Below are 23,010 nucleotides of genomic sequence, written 5' to 3' on the forward strand. Positions count from 1 at the left end.
TTCTGTACAAACCTCACAGAGAAACTGAAATACGTTTTTTCCATAACATAAACCAGAACTTCAGCCCATTAGGAAGCACCTTGCAATGCGCTTCCATGTTCACTTCCTAATTGTGGAAATCTCTTACATTGTTTTCATCCAGAGACAGGGGTGGTTTTGTTTGTTTATTTGTTGTGGGGTTCTTGGGTTTTTTTCCCCAAATTATGAATGCCATATAATGTTTTATTGTCTTAAAGTAATTTTTATACTCTGGGAGAAGACTGGCATCTTACAACTAAAACAGTTATTTCTCCAGGAACTTGCCACCTTAATGGAGATGGAATTAAAATAGTAATCACAAGAGGGGTGATTTCTCAAGAACAGGTACACTCAAAATTGCCATTTATTTATCATGGGGGGGAGGAAAATCATAGCATCATTTTCTTCTAAAACTTTTCTCATCAAAGAACATTAACAAATTTTGGCTCATAAATATATAGTTAAACTTACCTCCTCTTATGAAGGACTGAAAATCGTGAAAATGCAAAAGCATACAAATGGATCAGTGAAGATCCCCTGCCTCTGATTTCTAACATGGTAAGCAAACGTTAATAGTTAGGCATCTTAGAATTGTTACACCAGGTTTGACTCATTCCTAAGGAAAACAAGAACTGGATGCAAACAAGATTTTGATCTTTTTCCATCATCACTCTGACAGTTGTTGATGACCGTGCCTGTACAGAAATTACCTTCCTACTACTGGTACAAGGTACTTAACAAGTTCACAACCGTGTTTTTCTGAACAATGAGACACATTAAGAGCAATAGCAACTTACACAAACCCTTTTATAAAGCCAGCCTGATTCTGCTTGGTCTGGGAGAATTTTTCTAACTGCACAGGCAAAAACTTTCTTTTAGTTTTGAAATTTCATATTGGGGAAAAAAAGTGATCTAGTTCTTTACAGAAGGAGAGAGATGTATTATTCTGAGTGTGAACTACCAGCTTTTCGTGGTTTTAGCCATAGTAACTTAAGGAAATGTTTCACAGTCCTGCTGAACAGATCCGCGGACTCGCTGCCACTGAAAAGGCAGGTCTTGCTTCTTCACCCACCCTCCCACTGCTTCTCCCGAGTGAGGCGGTCATGCTCGTCTGACCCACGGCGAACCCGCTCCAACAGCCGACCCAGCACACGACTAACCTTGCAGAAAAAGGTTTAAATTCCTGAATCCGTGCATTATAGGGTCAGAGGCCGCAACAGGGAGCACAAAGAAAGTATCGGGAACAGAGATGGCAGCTGCAGCTAACAGGAGGATTAGGTGGCACCTTGCCATCACATTAGTTTATCTTTGCTGTGATGCCTTAGAGAGGAAAAAATAGAAGCAATAGCTGAATTCGGCTTTATACTAATAGTTATCATTTATAAGTTCAGTGATATGCTTTACCAGGTCTGACAGGAATTAGCTGCAGGATTAATTCACGCAGCTCTAAGAGCATGAGTCATTTAAGGCCTCATAAATGAAAAAGGGGGGGAAAAAAAGAGTAAGAAATACAATAAAGCAAAAATTTTCAGATTTGGACAGCTGATTACACTAAGTTCATATGCTGGCAGCATCTCAGGGACATAACGGTAACATCAAAGAGCCTCTCAAAAGATCCGAGTTAGAATTTGCTTGCAGAAGACAATGGCTTCTGTATCCAAAGGGCTTAATGCTTCCAGAAATACTGTCAACAGCATGACTGAACATGCCAATGAAGAAACATGGATAGAAGGGAACTCCGTGAGCTGATTTTGCTGGTTAAATAAGCATTTTGGATTCTTGAGGAATGCACAATCAAGCACATTCCCAAAAAATAAGAGAAAGAGAGACGTGATTGCTTCAGAAGTATTTTAAGTAATTGCTTTCAAGAACAGAAGCTTTCTCATTTCTCTTAATTAAGTAATCTGAATTGACCATTTACAGAATTAAGATGTGAAACGAAAGTAAAAAAAAAAACAAACAAAAAAAAACCCTCTTCAAACAGCTATCAATGCTGACTTTTAATCATAACAAGAGATAAAGTGAACAAGAAAAGATTATTTACGGGTTGAAATGTTTCCTCTGTGGTGATTCGTGAGCTAGCAATCAGAGTAACTATGGGCCACTGGCGGATTTCACTTGGCTGCCAAAATAATAAATGTACTTTCTCTGCCTCGCACGAAGCCTTTTACATTGGTTGCAAAGATGATGCAAGACATTCCTGCTCCCCTCTCATCTGCTCTTGCCCACCCTTTACTTACCACAGTTCACAGCCCCCTTAGTTGTTCTGTACCAGAACTACGTGGTAAGTAGCATCAAAGTGACTTGGATTAAAATAGCCTCTACACACACACAAAAAAAAACCCCACCAAACCAAGAAAAAAAACCCACATAATGTTTTAAGTCTGGATGACTTTAACGATCTGGGTTTCAGGGTGGCCTTGCTCACCTCTGCATCAGTGTCGAAAAGAGGATTTGAAACACTGGCAGCGTTAGGAACAAGCAGCTGAGGGAAGAGAGATGAAATGGTGGAAATTCAAGGCCGTTTCACCACTGAAGAGAATATAGGTAAATCACACCTATATATGGGAGGGAGTGGTGAAACGGATCTAGAAACCACCTTTTTCGCACCAAGAAAAGCAGCAAATATTCTTACGTGGTGGCAACAGTATGCTTCATGGAGGCTGCCAGCCTCCAGCACGTGCCAGAGTTATAAAGCAGAGCATTATGGAGGCAAACATCACTACAGATTGTAATTCAGTTCAAGTTTATGACACCTCACTTTTGGTGTCCACATGTGCAGTGTCTCAGGTCCTATTGTGATCAGTAGAAATGCAGGACTCAATTCCATTGCCATGACGTAGGCGCCTAATGCCACCTGAGATGCTCCGTCATCTCTAACACACCCACCCAAGACCCGCAGATGTGACCGGGGTGTCTGAGAGACCTGCGCCTTTGTGGGATGGCAGCTGGAGGCCAGACAGAACTCTTGCAGGGTCTAAAAATGACACTAAACACCTCTATTCAGACAAATGAATATTATTCAAGTTAAGGCTGCCAACGGAGTCCGGAGAATGATTCAGCCCAGCTGACTGGCTCTCTAAACTCCACTGATGTAAATGTATTTCCATTGACGACGGTGGGAGCACAGACTTCCAGCACACACTTTTAAACGTAGGTTTCTTAATTTTGAACTGAATCCCACTTCACCCTGACTTTAATTCAAAGATGAATTTCCTTAATCTTCTCAGACCTGAAACAGGACAACAGGACAAGACTCCTTGCGTCCCTTTAGAAAACGGGCAATACCAGGACCAAATCCTTATGCCCAGTGATTTATTACAGAACACCACCTACTTGAGAATAAAAGAGAGAGAGGAAGACTCAAGTATTGCTACTCAGAAGATACTGACTTCAGTATTAATGCTACAGGTACACCTAGATAAATAGAAAACATAACAGAAAACACTAAGATGAAAAAAAGGATACAATAAATAAAAATAACTCTAGTCTATAGTGCTTGCTGTTAAGCCAAAGCTGTATGAATTATAAAATAACAACTTGAGTAAAAAGATGATTTCCCAAAGGATAAAGTGTCTTCTACCAACGTAAGCAATTGATTATAGTTCGTATTTTACATGCAAGTATATATTCCTGTATATTTATCGGTGGGAAATATCTAATGAAACAAGACCCTCGCTACTCTTTCCTTGAGAGCAGGAGTCACGTACAATGATACTTAAGGTAGATTAACTCATGTTATCCGAGTTTCATCTAGTCAAGAAATGGCAATATGACTATATAGCGAGATACACACATAAAATGATTCACAGCTACTTCTCAATACTCACCTGCATTTCATACTTCAGGGTCATGTGGAAGCACCAAGATCCCAATCCCACAGCTGAAAACAAATCAAAACTACGGTTAGCATAAAAGTCTACATGTAAAACTTTCAGGTACATTAACTTAAATGCATGAACTTTACTGGGGAAAAAATGAGAACATCAGCATCCCATTTCAGGGACAAAACTCCAGTTTTCCACCGCCTTCTACTTTACACTTTAGTCATCAGTGACGTCCTTGAATTTTTTTGGTTTTGGAGGGGTGATGGGGGAGGTATCCTCTTTCCCTCCTCTCAATACTGTCTCCTATGAACTGGTGAAATCTCAATGAGGATAGGAGTGGAGGGAGCCTGGAACGAATAGAACATTACCATTCTAGTTCTCTTTTCTTTTTTTTTTTTTATTTTAAGTACATTAAGATTTATCTGTCTCAATCCTTCCATAAGGCAAAGCATCATTCAACTGCTAGTACTCCTGAAAGCCTGTGATATTTCTGCTCATTGTCCAGTTTTAAAAGGTAAATTTTGTAAGGAGCTTTTTGTCAGCTCTAGAAGCAGAAATGAATTGCTGCTAGAACTCAGAACTAGAAATTCAGGGTAAACAAACAAACAAAACCCACGCAGTATGGATTCGTTTTGTGAAGCGGGATCACCATTTCTGAGCATTCTTCTTGGAAGCTCATCCTTCTGTGCCATGATTTTTATTTATTTGAAATACTTTCTTTTTAAACTCTGAATTTACTTCTGAAATTAATTTATGAGATATATACTTTGCCTATACACAGCTTTTTCAGTTAGACAAGGACAACGTTTCTTGGAAGTTAGATTTCACCATTTAGAGCAAAGCTGGTAGAATATTTAATGTCTCATTCATTACTTTGAAATGTTATCAGTTAAACACTCTCATTAAGCACCAGTTCATTTTTATTTTGCAAGAACAAGGACATTAATGTGATGTCTTGTCTTTCCTTCCAGGAAATTATGTTTTACCTCAGACTCTAGTTTCAGAGAAATCCAAGTAATTTGCACTCAAGCCTTGATCACTGGGTAGGGCTGCTGTGCTTTGCTGCAAGAGCATAACCTTTGCTATACGCAACAGCTCGATTCCACTGACGCACAAACAGACCTCTATCTAACAAACTGCACGTTTTGTAAAGGATTCCCGAGACAGTTGATAGACATGTCTGGAGATGTTTGTTTAGATGCTATTAGACTAGAATTGTGACTATTACACACACTCAATGAAATGAAATACCTAAGCATGTAACATTACTAAAACATAAAACTGTAATGCAGCTACATGTAAAAACGTATTGGCAAATACTTTAATGTCTTTAATTCTCTGGGAAAATTAAGCATGGCTGTCTACCAGAACATAAACAACCATATGCACTTCTGTAAGTTCTGATTAAATTGTTTTGCTTCTAAAAAATCTTCCCAAACAATAAGCACCAACTGTTTTTCACCTTCATTGAGATTTTAATGAGAAATTCTCATAGCCATTTTTCTGTGTATACAGAATATATTACAACTACTGTTCATTCTGAAGAAAAAAACCCATTAAGATCATCATTAAAACAGTACCATCCGTTACCCTGGCTGTCACAGCGATTTCAGTATCTTCATGATACAAACTCTTATAATTTGTAACAAGTGTAATTTTCAAATATGGGCAAAATCATTGCATAAGAAATTTCAACTGATTTTAAATTAACAAAATATGTTGTTATGGGGTTTTTTTGTTTGGTTTGGTTGGTTTTGGTGGGGTTTTTTATTAATGTTACTGGGGTTAATAAATCTCAACAATCAGCTACTGAACTCCTCCCCTTCCTCCTATATGATTAGAAGCAGTCATTTCTGAATTATTTTCCCTTTCCAGTCTTAGCAAAAATCAAGAATGCTGCAGATATTAGTGTTTCAGGTCATTAATCCCACAACTACAATTAATTTCTAAAAATAATAAAAAACCCTCTTGCTTCTGTGCAATGATCGCACTTGGAGTTTCTTTGATTATGAACTTTCACTATGCATTGCAGAACGATGCTTTAGCTATATTGCGTAGCAAGAAAATAGTTATCCAAAACAGGAAAAGTTTACAGGGACTCATCACACTGTCCTTCCTAAAATAGAAACCTCTGCTGGAAATGGCTGTAATACTGCTTGCTGCAATCTTGACAGAGCTCATGAACACGGTCAAGTCTGCTTGGTATTTAAGTGCACTCAGCAGATAACCCAGGATGTTACACGACTAGAAATAATATGACTAGATTAGTCATCAGATGACACTCTCCCTCTCAAGACTGCACAGACAACATTTCCTCAAACACTACTGTCGTAACTATGCACAACAGCATCTTTTTGAAGAGACGGTTTAAATGAAGACTGAAGAATAGAACTATGATTCTTTATGTATCCCATTTATACCTGCTTATTGCAGAGGCCTACATTAAAAAGGTATGTTTTATATTGCAGAGGGATAGCTTAAAAATGTTTTACATCTAGACATCGACTGAGCTAAGAACCAAGTTTCTCATTGCTACCTTTGGCATACGTTAGATCTTAACACAGAATTGTGCAAAAAGCTTCATGAACCAAAAAGGAGGAAGAAGGAAACTGCAGTAAGAGATGAAGAACTGAACAGTAGCAGCTGAAGCATCTGTCATACTCTGCTTCACCAACATCACTATATACCCGTTAAACTTCAGCAGAAGGGAACTAATACCTACTACCGCACCCACTGGGCCAAGAGCTGAGCTAGTCAGAGCTGCTGTCTCGTGGCTTAATGCAGGGTTAGTGTTCGGTGCTGAAAACTTGCAAAATAAAGAGAGGGAACACCTCTTGCCAAGGATCTTGGCAAGGATTTCCTTGCCAAGGATCGCAAGGAAATCTTTAATTCCTCTGCTATGCCCACAGCACACTACCTTCTTGTCACACTTGAAGTCTACCCCGTAAACTTACAAGGGGCTTGACATGTCTTTGTCTCCAGTAAATAGTCGTTTAATACTTAAGCTCAAATGTCTTCACATGTAGCTTCTACCTGCAGTTCTTCAGGAATGCAGCTATCTTTAGATACACTTCTCATCACATAACTTCAGGATCAAGACATTTCTAAGGAATATTTGCTTCAAAAAAAACCCATCGCTGCAATGAGACATTCTACCAGCATTGCACTTTTCAAAATATGAGTGAACACGATCACCGCAATTACACCAATTTTCAATAGAAGCAACTTTCCCATACAGCCATTGACAAACTGAGGAATAGATTTGCTCCTTTTCTCGTACACAGGGGTTACAGTTTTCATTCTAGGTGTTTCCTCTGGCAAAGAAGCTTAACTCACTAAAAGCTGCACATCGGCTGGGAAGTTTTAACACCATCTGAAGCAATACCATTTCCTTTTTAACTACTGTAACTCACTTTTCAGAGATACTACACGTCACTCAGCATTTTTACATCAACAAACCTCTCGAGTTACAGGGGATATACATAATTTATGTATTAAGCACAGAATACACATTAAGTCACAATATTATGAGATCAGAACAGCACTTAAGAAGACTGGAAATGCAAAGTCAGGTTCACTGCTATATGTAGACTAACGTGGTCTTTTTTGTCCTGCAGCAAACACTATGTGTGGCTACTGCCAGTTGATAAAATAGTTGTGTTAGTGATGATGTAAAAGCAATGCATCTGCAGACTTTACTTCATACTGAAGTCAAAGACTTCAAGGCAATATCCATGCTAGAAATAATCTGACATTATACACAAGACCCAGCTCCATATATGAATCATATAAACTCTCGGGACTTGAACCCTAGAGGGACACAAATATCCCCCACGAATTTTTCAATACTTTTAGGAGGAATCGGGAGTATCACAGAATCAGTGATAATTCATTTCGATGCAAGACTATCCATCAGCATTCAAAATTCTTATCATAAGCCTAAAACCTTTACAGAAAAAGCAGTTTATTAGGATTTCATAGACATGGTTTGAATTTAAACTGTATAGGCACTGTATGAAAACATTCTGAAGGAATGATGCTCCAGATGCAAACACCTTTATTTAGGTGTCTACACAGGAACTAGGTGTCAAAGCTTCCACTAAAGAGAATGGCATTATAAAGAGTAATTCAGCTGGCCAAATATAAAGGGATATTTTAGGATGGGTCAAATGATTCCCTAGGCTTTACTGCCTGCAATGGGAGACAGACCCCTCTGCACAGGCAGACACACATGTTTAGGTGTTGAATCCAGAGCTGAATTCCACCTGGGGTTTCTTACAACGATAGAACTGAACTAAAGATAAACAACAACATACTGCATCACAAACAGTCAAAGAATGAAACAAGATGAAAAAGTAGAATTAAATGAACAATTTGTACTGAATTATTTTGTTTTGTAATGGTTTCCTTCCACAGCGTAAGAGACAGGAGAGACCTTGGTTGGTCCAAGGGTACAGCTCTACAAGGAAACTCGAGCATGGCTGGGACTGCTCCCAGACACTGTAACGCAACCGTCTGCGCTAGTGAATTCTTAGGACAGTCTGCGGCGTGAACTTGGCCTGCTCCAATGAGCGCTTTCCCCGAGCAGCTCCCAGGCACAGCCCAGCAGCCAGAAGAGTCCAGGGCCCATGCCCAGCAGGGAGTTCGTATGCGGTCACCTTGGTTTGGAGGCTGAGACGAACAGACACGGGCTGTTCCACGCTACTTGGCTTCAGCACTCAGGAATGTTCCCAAGCACGTTTGATTTACTAACAGCGACATGGCCCAAGCACCTTCTCTACAGCTGTTAGGTAAGAATAAGGGAATTAACTTTGACTTCTAACAACTATTTTCACAGATACAGAGTTTCACTGGAAATGAAGTTTAGTGAGTTCTTTACGAGTTCCTATGGCTATGTATAACGTAGAAAACTCTGTGTGTCCTTTTTTTTCTCCACTTTGGCACAGCTTGAATGACTGAGCCCTATTAAACAGGCCAAAGAAATACAAAACAGAACAATCCTTCCAAATTTCAAGTAAAGCATCTAATAAAGTATGTAACTCCATCGACTGCTTTTTCTTAATTCTTAGGTCCAAAAAAAAGTTACACTATCTTTTTTTTTTTTAAATATACATATAACATTTTTTTAAAATTGAGACCCTTCTAGAATATGAACCATTTGGGAATCATAGCTTCCCAGGACACACGAGGAAATCACACATGGTAGAACCTGATACAATACCACAGCATCATAAGGAACCATCCCAACACAACTGCTTATTCTTCGAGGCAGTGACAGGCTGGTGATTTGTTCCTCCTACTTCATGAGATGCAACGTGCTAAAGTAATTGCTTAAGATTATTCTTCATAATTTATAGGTTGATTAAATAGTTCTCTAAAGCTTAAAAATCGTATCCAGTTCCTGGTGAGTTCATTGACAACATGCCCTTTGAGCTGAAAGGCAGCAGAATTAAGGGCTGAGAACAGTGTGCTGTATCTCAAAGAACTTGCTGAAAAGTGCAACTCAGTCTCAGCACCAGTATGAACATGAAATGTGTTTGAACTGTTATTTAGAAATCCCCCTTTTTGTCCTGCCAACTTTGGATTTTAGCATGTATGTGAAATGAACAGTGCTTCCCTAATTCAAAATGCATTTGGTTCAAAGAGGAAATAAATGCCAACAAAAGAAATTGTGGGGTATAAAGTGAAGCACTGAACACGCCATGGTAGAACACAAAGGAACTGACAATCAGCTAAATGTCTGGAAGCATCCAAAAGAAACAGCTGATTTGGATCAAAATAATGTCTCGAAACAACACTTCTTATGTTCTCAAATGCTAACAGATTTAATTTTAATGTCCGCTTTGACAGCTGTCTTTTAACATCTTGTAAAATCTCAGTAATGATTCAAAGTTGTTAAAACCTAACTAAAGTGCCCCCCTTCCACCCCCATCTCCATAGCGGAATTGTTAAAGAATTTCTACTTTAACAAAACAACCCTTAGACACTTCTAGCTAGCGAGAAGCTCTGCTATATGGTCTGTAATGATTCATGGTGCCTGAAATGAAATCAGAAGTTTGCATTAAATTCCCTATCCCTTTACAGATTAAGTCTATACTTGTTTGTTACAAATTAAATAAGTAAAGTGAAATCTGTTAATAAATAGAATTACTGTAAGGGCAAGAATTCTCTCTGGTACTTTCTTACAAAAAGAAATTTCTGTATGCTTCGTCTATCTCCGCTTCACTATGCATCCCATTCAGTCACATGCACAGAAAGAATGCCAATGTTCCTGGCACATTTCAACAATATTTAAAATTCTGTTTATCCTCTCATTTGCTGCTTTTATTCTGTAGTAGAACAAATGTTAAGAGGTTTGTGATTCCAAACCATCCTGTTGCTGTTTTTCACTGAGAAAACACAAAGCCTTCTATATTCCTTTACACCTTTTGACTGCTGTAAAACAGTCCAGCACTACGAATACTGAAGCAGAGACAAAAGAGAAGAGAAACAGCTTTGGAAGTGACCTTTAATGTCAGGTTCCAACATAGGAGATAAAAATCAAGCTATGCAAGCATTTATCACTTCAGACAGGAGTCAAAGGCATCCCAGTCACAGATGAGCAGGGCCCAGCTGGACCTGAGGACTGCCCTCCAGCTCTGCTGTCAGATGCGCAGGCTGAGCTCTCCTTCGTGAACACCAAGAACAGTATAAAACTGAAGGTATTTTTGGTGATCAAAAGACAGACTTTTTAAAAAAAAAAAAAAAACAACAAACAAAAAAACATTTTAAACATTAAACAGTACGTGAGAAATGCCCACTCAGGGCAGTCTTGGTGTGATAGCCTGGCAGTCTGGTCAGATAGTGGCACACTTTGTCCATCATGAAATGTCACTGACAGAGGTACCACAAGTTACAGTGAAGCCTGAGTCTCAAACACAGAGGTTTAAATTTCTTTTTTTAGTTTAGAAGGAATGGCAGTATAGAATACTTTGATTCAAGAAAATGCCAAGAGTCAACTTCAGCAAATGCTTACGCACTGTTTCTTTCCCTGTCTTTTTAAAAGGAAACACTGACCTTCAAGAATTCCTTCTGCCAAACTATTTTATACCGAGACAAAAATGAATAATTACTCAAAACCATAAAAAGCCTACAAATGGCTATGTGGAAAGTGTTCAGACAACATCCAAAGCTGTTGCTGCTTGTTGCTGCTTATCTTTCACACATATCAGCAAAGCTGACGCAACTGAAAAGCCATGAAGATGTACCTAGTATGTGTTACAGTTTAATTGGCATCGAGAATACATTTAGCATATGGATATGTGGTTTTCGACAGTGTTTGTCTAAATACAAAAGTATGCCAATCTTAGAAGTAACATTTACAATAAACCAATCTCTTACCACTGAGAAGCCTGGGAAAGATAGCCTCCACAGAGATAGGTGCTATAGCAAACATAGAAATTCTGTGAAACACAGAAATCCTGTGAAATCTACTTCGAGACCCAACTGCCAAATCTGAACCAGCTTCAAACATCATCTTTTCTCATAAGGAACATGACTTCTAGTTGCATAATTACTGTTTTAAAGGAAGTTGGTTCTTTTCTGGATTTTGCTATTTTAGAAAAAACAGTCTGCCCTTTAGTTCACCTATGCACGAATGTCACATTGTTCCTCCATCCTTGCAAAACTTCCCAGACACGATGACAGCTAGGTTGTTGGGTGATATATGCCAAAGAGGAACTGGAAACAAATTCAAACTCATGAAAGAATGCTTTTCCAGTTCCTTTGAGATCCTGGCCATTTCTTTTATTACTGATCCATACAAATGTCACAAAAATATTAATATAGCGTGGAACTGTTTGGAAGTAGAATGCACAAGGTATCTTCTGTAAATCATCATAAAAAGACACAGTAAGCTAAGATGCACTGAGCAGGACTTAAAGCCAGAAAAGGATCACTTTAAAATCTCATAAAGTTATTTAGTGGATTCTAACTTCAAGTCCTTCCAACAAATACCAATTTTCTGTAAACATTAACAAGTGTAACAAATTGAGGTTTACGTTTCACACATAGTATTTGGATTTAACTACTTGGTTTATTAATATTTGGATATTGCTCACTGCACATCTGAGCTCTCTTTATAATCAAAGAGCAAATCAAGTTTTACACCTACCTGTAAGACACAAATATGCAGCTAAATACCGTTTTTCAAGGCCATCTTTATAGGTCTGAATCGCACCATAGACTGGAGGTAGAATGAAAATCAGGTTACTCACTGTGTTCCCTGTAGGACAGGAAAACAAAAAAAAAAAAAAAAAGCAGAGATTTAGAATTGGGTACTTTAAATAAAGCTTTAAATAAAGCTGCACTCACAGGTTCAACAGTTTTCATCCAGAAAGCTACACTTTTTCAGAAGTTGTCTTCTGCTTTCACACATAATACAAAGTTAAATTTTGGTACAACACAGTTGTACTTGAAGGCTAAGAACATATGAACTCTTTCGTCTTTTTTCACATGTATGGATAGTATTAAAATACTAATTTATCTAAAAAGTTTGACTTAGATGGTGCTTACTTTCTTGGCAGGCGGCAGGAAAATAGGGTTACCTTGATTGCACAGCTTATGAATTAAAACCCAATTCCTCAAGGAGATACAGGCCCCAAATAGTTCAAGCTTGGTATTTTAAGAGCTGTTTGTTTGGTTTTTTTTCTTTTCTTAAGCCTATTCTTGGAACTCTCTCCTCCACACTCCCTTCAGATACTTTAAGGTCACCGAGTGACTCGTTCCCAAATGAAGCCAGTTCAATGTTTACTGTTAGTGTGCTAGTCACCGTGCACACCCAGAATGCGCTGGATGGGATGCTACATCACAGATCACCACGTAAGACCAAAGACTGTAAGAGGGTACGAGATAAGGAACAGCAAAAAGCCAGAAGCCACTACTGATCGGCACGATAGGCAACTGCCACAGCTTATCAAGAGCCTGAACTTCAGCAAGACGCCACTGCTCTCCGTCCCTCCTGCTGAAGCTGGGATGCAACGCAAAAAACTGACACGTGTTGCAGAGATCAAAGAAAGCAAGACCAAGCCAAGAGCCCAGCTCTCCTACCAGGGGGCATGACGACTCTTCCAGCACCGGGGAAGATGAAGGAACCTTTCTTTTTCTTTTCTTTAAGACTACTCTCCTGGTCCGATTTAGATGTTTTTTTCAAACTGTCCTGGCCTATGCAAAAGTACAATGAAATACTGAGAAGTTTAAGTGAAGTATAAGGAAATGGTACATTTCTCAGCAGAAGGAATGCAGATTCAGCTTTTTAGCCTAACCACAAATCATAATTTTGAGAATAAAGGTTATGTAATGAGAATAAAATGACATGAAATTTGGGAGAAAGAGCAAATCTATTGAAGAAGGCAGAATGTTGCTTACATAAATTAAACTGCACACTTTCACACACCATCAGTTATATCTTCATTGATGATCTGGATGAGGGGATCGAGTGCACCCTCAGTCAGTTTGCAGATGGCACCAAGTGGGGTGGAAGTGTCGATCTGCTGGAGGGCAGGAAGGCCCTACAGAGGGACCTGGCCAGGCTGGGTCGTTGGGCCCAGGCCAACTGTATGAGGTTCAACAAGGCTGAGTGCCAGGTCCTGCATTTGGGGCACAACAACCCCATGCAATGCTGCAGGCGTGGGGAGGAGCGGCTGGAGAGCTGTCTGGTGGGAAAGGGCCTGGGGGTGTTGGTTGACAGGCGCCTGAACATGAGCCAGCAGTGTGCCCAGGTGGCCAAGAGGGCCAATGGCACCCTGGCCTGTATCAAGAATAATGTGGCCAGCAGGACCAGGGAGGTGATAGTGCCCCTGTACTCAGCACTGGTGAGGCCGCACCTCGAGTACTGTGTTCAGTGTTGGGCCCCTCCCTACAAGAAGGACATCGAGGGGCTGGAGCGTGTCCAAAGAAGGGCAACGAAACTGGTGAAGGGTCTAGAGCACAAGTCTTATGAGGAACGGCTGAGGGAGCTGGGGTTGTTTAGCCTGGAGAAGAGGAGGCTGAGGGGAGACCTTATGGCTCTCTACAACTGCCTGAAAGGAGGCTGTAGCGAGGTGGGGGTCGGTCTCTTCTCCCTAGTAATGAGTGATAGGACGAGAGGAAACGGCCTCAAGCTGCGCCACGGGAAGTTTAGGTTGGATATTAGGAAAAACTGCTTCACCGAAAGGGTGGTCAAGCATTGGAACAGGCTGCCCAGGGAAGTGGTTGAGTCTCCATCCCTGGAGGTATTTAAAGAACGGATAGATACGGTGCTTGAAGACATGGTATAGTGATGGACTTGGCAGTGTTAGGTTGACGGTTGGACTCGATGATCTTAAGGGTCTTTTTCCAACCCTGACGATTCTATGATTCTATGAAATATATACAAAATTGAAACTCTAATTTCCAAATATCTCAGTGAAAAGTACAATGTATGACGCTACGGAGATGCCGAAAAAAACCCTTATTTTTGTCTTTTTTGCTCAACAAAAAATCTCAGAAGAGTTTCACTTTCTAAAACAAAGAACAAGAGTGAGCAAGCCATATCTGAATCACTCCCCTACTTCAAGCATCATTTTTCAGGAGTCCTACGTCCCAAGATCCCCCTCAACAAAAAGTGAAAACTACCCAACTATGAACACCCAAAGTGTTACAGCACCTCTGGGAACAAAGATCCGTACTTTACAGGTTTATAGAAAATTCAAACCTAAACAGAAAAAAGGTTATTTCAGAACACATGAAGCAGAAGCGTGACTAGTTAACTAACAAGCACTCCTAAATTCTCACGAAGTAGATTCAGATCTCAGTTTGAGACAGTCTTCTTGGCCAGATAAAAATTACATTTGATTTTTATCAGACCTTTTAAATCACTTCCTTATTGATTTAACATCATCCCCTGCAGAACCATGAATTTCACCAAGTTATAACAATCAAAACAGAGATGTGCCAGAGATGTTACTCTTCTAGTCAGCTCCGTAGTAAGCTCCTCCATGTAAAAGAAGCCCAGCTGAAATCAAAACAGCTCTGCAAAAACATACAAGTTTATACCAATACAGAAGCCTCTTTTCATGCTTAAATTCTTCAGGGAATCATTAACCTTTAACCACATTCCCCCAGTGTTGCAATAGGCAGTGATTCACTTTCAGTGGAGACCAGGTTTGGAAGAAATCCACTACAACTCAGTATTGTGTGGTATAGTGACCATCACCACGTCCTCCCGCAAATCATGCAAAGACGTCATCCGGTCTCGAAAAGCAGAGTAAAGGCTATGGAGTCTGGATAGCGAATCTTCTGCTTTCTAACGCAGTTCTCAACTACGCTGGTTTCCGAGAGAAGTTATTAGACATTTATATATACCACTGTTCAAAGTCACTTCATTATGAAACTGGTAAAAACCTGGCAAAAATTCAAATATGAAAATGCTGAACAAAAGTACCATGATGTTTATCTGCAACTAGGAAGGCACATGACTTTAGAAGAGAGTTGCAGTAGGATAACAAACTTCAGATGGACATAAGAATGCAGAAAAGAGATTCTTCTGTAGGAAAGCAAAGGTTTCAACACTTTCTGCAGAGCTATAATTATGTTAAATTACGGAAAATTTATGAGCGTTTAATCTAGGATCATCTTGCTGAAAGAGGAAATACCGTAGACCTAATCTGGCTGTAAATTCCTGCCACTCCTTCTCTGCACTTTTTGGCCCATATTATTCAGAACATTTATAGCATGGATTAGGCAAGCCTACTTGCAGAACATACTTATTGAAAGTTGTTCAAATTTTTTAAGAAGGGAAATGGAGGCAGAGGAACAATGAAGTCCTCTGGCATGCTGCTAGCAAAATTACTTCTTTCAAGAACAAAAACTACAAGGCGCCTTTCAAACCCACGGACCCTAGGAGTGCGTATTTCACAAAAGTCTAACTAGTCTTTACAGGATTACCCTCACATGGAATAACTTATAAAAACTTAAAAAAAAAGGGATTTTTACTAATTCTGTCAAAAAAACAGCAGTGGGATAAGCACAGAGATTAGCGAACAATACCAGGAAAGAAGAAAAAGGTGACAAAACTACAGACCCATAACTCTCAAGTTAATTAACAAACAAGGAAGTGAAACAAGTTTTGAAGGAAACAGATATGGAAGTTGGAAATGGGAAAAAAGTTAAACTGTCAAGAAACCTATTCTTTTTCACCAGATGTTCTTTTTTTTTTTAAAAAAAAAAGGAAAAAAATAATGCAGCAGACCTCCTTGGGAAAACCAGAGATTGGCGAATTTGCAACTAAGGCACGAGGCAGAGGGTATGCAAAATAATTAAAGAAGAGATTATTGGTTATGCCTGGAAGAAATATAATGTATCAGAAATTAGATGAATGCACGTGGATGGACCTGGACTTAACTCTGTACAGCATTCTTCTATTTCAGTACTGGATTCCTTGAACACTGGTCCAGGGAGCGATCTAATTTTAATTTAGTCACCAAAGACTGCTTCTCAGCATTTTATCTTCAGCATGTCTGCCAACAGAAAGGAGGACTAGATTATCAGAGGAAGAAATGAATGAACTCACAGACTGAAGTGACAGGAATGGGATTAAATATGATGGCCAACAACATTGCCTTTCAATGTGAATATGAATCTTTTTTCCAAATGTAGGATTAATCTATTTGAAGAGGCAGAAAAGTGAATTAAGATTGCATGGTGACTGACCATAAGGCATCGCTGTAGGCACCAAACCCCCAAAATTTATTTCCAGTAGAGGCAGGGATAATAGTAATGTCTTCATGGAAGCCAGTAGAACACACTGTCCTCTAGTTATCAATAAAAGAAAAGAGAAAGCACATCAGGTGCAGAGAAGCATCACTCAGATGGGAGTGATGAATGGGAGCTTACAGCACCAGAAGGGACCAAAATAGCTTAGCTCACCTAGCCTAACAAAACAACGGCTGGATGGAATAAAACCGCGCTCTGTGAATACACCATGGGTAAATGCCAAGGATGAAAGAGAGCTGTTTGAACTAAAGGATAATACTGACAAAAAGAATAAATAGATATAAACTAACCCTAAATAAATGTGGGCTAGAATAAAGAGGAAAGCTTCCCACTGAAAAGGAGATACTTACAACTGCTTCCCAACAGAAATGGGCAGCGTGATGAACGTACCTGCTTTCAGGGTGAAGCTCAGTAAGCTCAAAAGCCAGATTACGTGATGTGGTGGCCTATCACAGTAGTAAAGCAGACCATGTCCACAAATATTATACAAGGTACTAGGTAAAGTGCTAAATTAACATCTAATCATGATAAATGCAGACTGTGTGACTGACCTTACAAATTCTCATAAAAGTCTTTCAAGACTGTTTTCATGCAAACCATTGTTTCAAAATACTGTTTTATTCATTGAGAGAATGCCATATGGTACCAGAACAAAATCAAATTTATGCAAAACATCATTTCAACAGGCCTCTGTCTACGGGAAGGACAGCTGTATGAGTGTTAAACCACATCTGCACCCTGTTCTATAAGCACAGCAGCAAAACCTGACAAGTCTTTTTTACGATGCATGCACATTCAGTGTCATCCTCAGGTCCTAAAAAATACGTGTATTATCATAAATGCACAAAGACCTGTACAAAGACTGACCACCTCAAAATCAAGAAATACAAACTTAAAGAGGAAATAGTATTTACAGGCAAACACGGGCACAATATACTGCTTACTGTTATACAGACAGCTTGGTACAGCTGGAGAGTACCTTACTTTCCTAAAGTTTCCATTTCCCCAAGTATGCAGTTAATTCTTCAGGAGAAAGTCATTTCTACAATCAATTTGGATGAGGAGTCAAAAGGATAAAACAAGTAAAGCTGTAAATAAGTCAAGCTGTAACAGAACATGGTCACAAAGAAATAATATGCAGGATGTAAAAACATCAGGACCACAACACTGGGAGTCAGAATACAGGTGGTGTTTTCAGAGAGGGAGGAAAAGGGCTATTATGAAAACAAAGCAAAAATTATCAGCTTCAACTTTTGACAAGGTGACCACTGTGATTGACACAGTGTTAAGAGATCCTTTCTCCTATGTTTGTACACAGAAGGATGGCAAGATTTACCAACTGCAAGGATCTTTTCAAATGTTAAAATGCTCTTTCTGTCTCTGTCAAACAAATGAAGATTCTTCACTCTGCTATGGTTTCTACAAGACTCAAACCCAACAGAAATAGATGTTACTCTCAGAGAGCAAAGAAGAAAATTTTTGCAGGGGAAGAAGTTGACTATCCATAAAAAGCTCATTTAAAATCAGGACTAACAAACATGACATTAACTACAGGCTTTCAGCCTCCCCTTAAGGACAACTGCACCTCACTGTGAAACAGGAGAAAGGAAAGTGGCTGCTATTTTTTAAAATAGATACCTAGGTTGCAATAAAGTCAAAGTGTCCCTTTAAATAAAACAAACAAGCAAGCAAGCAAACAAACAAGATTTTGAGGCTGAAAACATCCATTTAATTGCCTGGATATCGTGGTGCTCTACACAGTCAGTTTTAGTGCATTTCCTGGATCATGTAGCTTTTTCTTTTTCCATCGCTGCATGAAGAAAATAAAAATAATTATAAAAACCAAAGCCTGTCGGATGGCATCATGCAGAACTTGAATCATCCTTCTAGCTGCTTTCAGATATAAGGAATTCTACCTTATGGCTTTTGTTTCTGGAATCATCTCAAGCAGCTCTGGTGCAAACTACAGCTCATTATCAGAGGGTTTACCAAATTTAAAGAAATTGTGAGGCAATGCAATTCAGGCACATTTGAGAGCATAACCATCTACCATTAGGTACCTTCTCTTTTAAATAGAGTCTTCTCTTGGAAGGATCTCTAGGGATATGAAACCAAAGATGAACACAGAGAGAGAATAACAGCGAAAGAAAGGCGTAAGAAGGGTAGTCCTGTGGCCCAGCAGCACCAGATAAGGTGAAACAATGAAAGACAAAAAGGTGTTTGGAAATTAGATTTGAACTGGAGGAGTAGGTAGCCTACCAGCTTAAAGACTGAGGAAGAATTTCCTTATACGAATAAGAAACTCATTCAAATCTAATATGGGAGTCCTTGCTAAGATGTAAGTACTTCGTAGCTCACCTATCACGGCCATGTAAGTGTCAGCAGAGGAATTAATTTGATTAAATCCAACAAGTTTCCATACAGTATATGCTACATATTATCAGTCAATAATAACTAAGCCAGAGCCCAGAGGAGGTTTGTAGCACTGACGTTTCAAAATACGGGCATTTCATGACTGTTCAGAAGGCCCAACTACACAGATTCAGCTGTTTTGGCCACTAACTCCAATCTTGCGCTGTTTTCGCTTACAGCTTATCACCAGGAGGGCAGGATTGCAATTAGATTTTCACTTCCACCAGCCATTTTTAATATCTTCCACTTCAAAGTCTACAATAACTGCACTTCAGAGTGTCAGGAAATGAAAACTCCTCTCTCCATTTGATATTTCAGAAGGACCTCAAGGGGAGAAAACCGAGTCATCCTGACGGGAATTTTGCCAATATGTAATTACTGAACTCCCTACTTGCTAATGTGCGTGAAGGATCAATATAAACTTCCTGTTACTCAGGGAAACACAACACAGCCTTGCTCCAGGCTGGAGCACAGGACCAACCCCGACTTAAAAAAAAAATTAAAAAATTAAAAAAATGGGGGCGGGCGGTGTTCAGAGTGTTCATTTTTAAGCAACAAGATTCATTTCTTACCTCCTGTAATTCTGCTTTCCAAATACTAAGCAAGCCTTGATTTTGTTTACCTGGACATTAACTGAAGTTGCAACTTCAGCAGTTCACCTGTGAGTTGTATTAGCCACCACATTTCTAATAAAAACATTGGAAAAATACTGAAGGAAACAAATAGTGAAGCAATTACTGAACTGTATAAGCTATGTATGCAAGCTTCCTGAAGAACTATAAAAATGGGTACAGATAAATAACACTTCAAACTAATGGGTTATTAGAGGGACTATTAGATCTCCCTAGGTATTTAAAATAAAATCAGAAATCTAAAGAGAAAGTTCATATAGATCATAGGAATCATAAAACTAAAAGGTAGATAAAACACCATAAAAAACGTGATAAAGTGAGCAAATTACAAAGGAATGCTGCATTAATGTAGCTCTGTATAGATGCTGGCATACTATTATGAGAAAAACTGTAAGGGATAGATGAGAGGGAGGGGTCAGATACAGCAACCAGAAGTACCACAAAGGAAAAGAAATATATTAAAAAAAGAAGAACAGCTACCTAAATGTTGGCCAGGCAGCAGCTACATGAAAGCAACGTAAAAGCCAACAGATTTACATAGGGGAAGGATTGGGGGAAAAAAAAAAAAAAATTATTTGTATTACTAAGGAGCAGCATTCTGATCAGCACTAACAGACTGAAACAAGGAAAAGGGAAGTTTAGGTGGAACATCTAGAAATCATGTTTATTTGGCAGCAGCAGCATTTCCCAAAAGCAGCCACGAATCCTGGGACAGTTTCAAACGAGAGCGGGCAACACGCTGCAAGAGACACGAAGAAAACATTCCACCATGGGCAAAGCAAGGAAGCAAAGGAGGCAGGAACGCAGCCTCCTCCTCAACGCTAGCACCAACACGGATGCATACCACCAGTGTGAGCACACCGCGTTCCCGTCGCACGCGTCTCAGCCCCAGCTGCACCAGAGCGCTGCTTCCAGTAAGTCAAAGTGCTGGGACGAGGCCAAAAAAACTAAAGGCAGCACTGCTGCTGCAGAGCTGGTGACCAACTGGGAGGTTTTAGTGTTTAAAGTCAGCGTGCAGGGCAGTGCTGCTACGTCTTCTAGGCTGCTTCTCCCTTGCTGGGCCTCCATTTCTCCAGGATATGTAAATGTACGCCGTTATCTTTCTGAAGAGGTAAACCATTTCAGTGATTTACTGGATTGGGGAGGGGTAATGAGGTAATTTTAGAAAAAAAAAATAATTATTAACAACACAATTTGATTTTTATTCCCAGTGCTCATTTATGAGCGGTTCCAACATGCTGTGTCAAGTGATACGTTCCGATTTATGACCTTACACACTTTATATTCCAGCTGCAGAATTCATTCCCTTGGCATTCATCATACTAGTTCAGCTAATATTTTTGTAGCTGTTTTTACTCTGATTACAGTATTTTGTGTTACATTTGTGTTCTTCAAAACAATCAAAAGGTAATTAGAAGAAAAAACTCTCGACACTCCTGACTAACAAAGTACACACAGAAAAGCTCAGTTCAAACGTGTAAAGCATGGGTGTATTTTCTAACGCACAAGGTTCTCTTTGGTATGCACGTCTTACTAAAGCACTTATTATTAAACTGCTTCTGAATTGCCCTAGGTTACAATTAAGCTATCCTTTTCTTTAGCCTCACCTCTCTGCAAAGTGCTTGGCTACTGTGTAGTGAAGACACTAGAAAATTAGAACCTAACAGGAGATTGTACTAACGCTGACCTTGCTTCTTATGTATAGTATACTAAAAATAAATGAGTGAAAGCTAATACTACACAAATCCACATTTTAAAGCTCCACATGTTTCTTCATAGGAAACTGATACCCTTGCAATCCCAGAAATCCAACATTTGTGTTCATAATGCAGATTTAAACTCAGACGGTGAAACATTCATTGCTGGGCTAAGAAGTTTTTGCTCTTCCCCCTCAAATCTAAAACATATTGGTTACCTATTTAGTCTCCATTACTGCAGTGTCTGAGCAACCCCAGTCTTCTGCATACTTATCCTCAATATCCTCGGAAGAAGAGGACAGGCTAGAAGAGGGTGCCCGAGTCACAAAAAAACCTGCATAAAACTGAAGCCAGGACTTTCAAACACCAAAGTGTCCCTCTAGCCACTAGACCATCCTTACCTGCCACAATAAAAATGAATGGGTTCATTCCACAACACGTCTTGTAAACAAAGCTTCAAAGTAGAAAGTACATCAGAGTAAGAATGGGGTACTTTCCAGAAACAACATTTTTGTTACCAATTCTTATAACGTTTAGCGTAATGGAGTCCTCCTCCTCCTGGAATTCTTAAAGACTATCACAAATGAAGAAAAAGTGTCTAAAGACCTAGAACTTGGATTGATTTTTTTTTTTTTTTGAGGAAGGATGACTGATTTTTTTTATTTTTCAGAGGGATCTGTCTTCCAGCCTTTCATGAGTCAAGTCCAAGGTCTGCACGAGATGCTGTTCCTCAGAAGAGGGTTAATAGGTCAGATTACAAAATGTGGAGGACTGACTGTGAAGTTTAGTAGATAATTATGAAAGCAATTGCAAGGGAAATATTCTGAGGTGACAGGCCAGAATAAAGATAGCTACAACAGCTAAATCAAAAAGCTGCGTTCCTCACTTCTGAAGCCAGTTTTGCTCATTATCTTACTGTGGCTCTAACTATGTCTACCACACCTAGGCCTGGCACAAGTGCAGGGCATTCTGAAGTATTAATAAATGGTTTTGGGGTTTTGAAGGGACTATTACACAAAAAACAGTATTTAAAGATGTAACAAAAGTGCTAGAATCTATCCTTGGCCATTTTTTGAGGCTGCAGGAAGCAGCCTGGACAAATATGACAGTACGCAGCTCCTTTACAGGACATTTTATTCCCAATCCAAGATATTCACAATTAACTGGACTACAAGGGAAAAACACACATTACAATTAGCTGATAAGCCATCTTGTCAGATTTTAATGTTGCTTTCCTAGAGTATGGGAAGCCTCACGAAAAAGAAAGCATCATTTCCCTGATAACTATGCATCTAAGATGATAGCAAGCAGACCAATTACTTTGAAATACACCTTGAAGGATTTTGCAAGTAAATTAAAAGTAAAAACAGTTGTCGTAGTCAGATCATTTGAAATATCAATCTAGAAAGCTCACCGAAAGCAAGTGCTTACAGCTGGAAAATGCAATCAAAGTCTAAAGAGATTAGGCTGAGATGATGTAAAGTTAGAATATTACATGCAATAAGCTCGTTGCTGAAGGGCAGATTTGCTGCTGTTATACCCTTTACGGGAAAACAAAATAAAACGTATTTTAAATGTTATTTTAAGACATGCTGATGATGCCAAACTGGAAGGAAACAATCAAGGTGGGGAAGCTTACTCTTCAGCCGCTGC

General features: G+C 39.4%; 1 protein-coding gene across 3 annotated transcripts in view; it reads right to left on the reverse strand.

The window, feature by feature from the left end:
- ACER3 (alkaline ceramidase 3) overlaps positions 1-23,010 on the reverse strand; it is a 64,183-nt gene that overhangs the window by 29,946 nt on the left and 11,227 nt on the right. For all 3 annotated transcript variants that reach the window (XM_009476482.2, XM_087758525.1, XM_087758526.1), the window contains exons 2-3: positions 11,998-12,108; positions 3,849-3,901 (exon numbers count right to left, since the gene is read on the reverse strand). In XM_009476482.2, coding sequence (XP_009474757.1) covers positions 3,849-3,901; positions 11,998-12,108 — 164 coding nt within the window. The remainder of the gene's footprint in view (positions 1-3,848; positions 3,902-11,997; positions 12,109-23,010) is intronic.

This window comes from Nipponia nippon, unplaced genomic scaffold, assembly GCF_047370975.1.
Source record: "Nipponia nippon isolate SJK-2023a ecotype South Korea unplaced genomic scaffold, ASM4737097v1 scaffold_2, whole genome shotgun sequence".
Lineage (NCBI taxonomy): Eukaryota > Metazoa > Chordata > Aves > Pelecaniformes > Threskiornithidae > Nipponia > Nipponia nippon.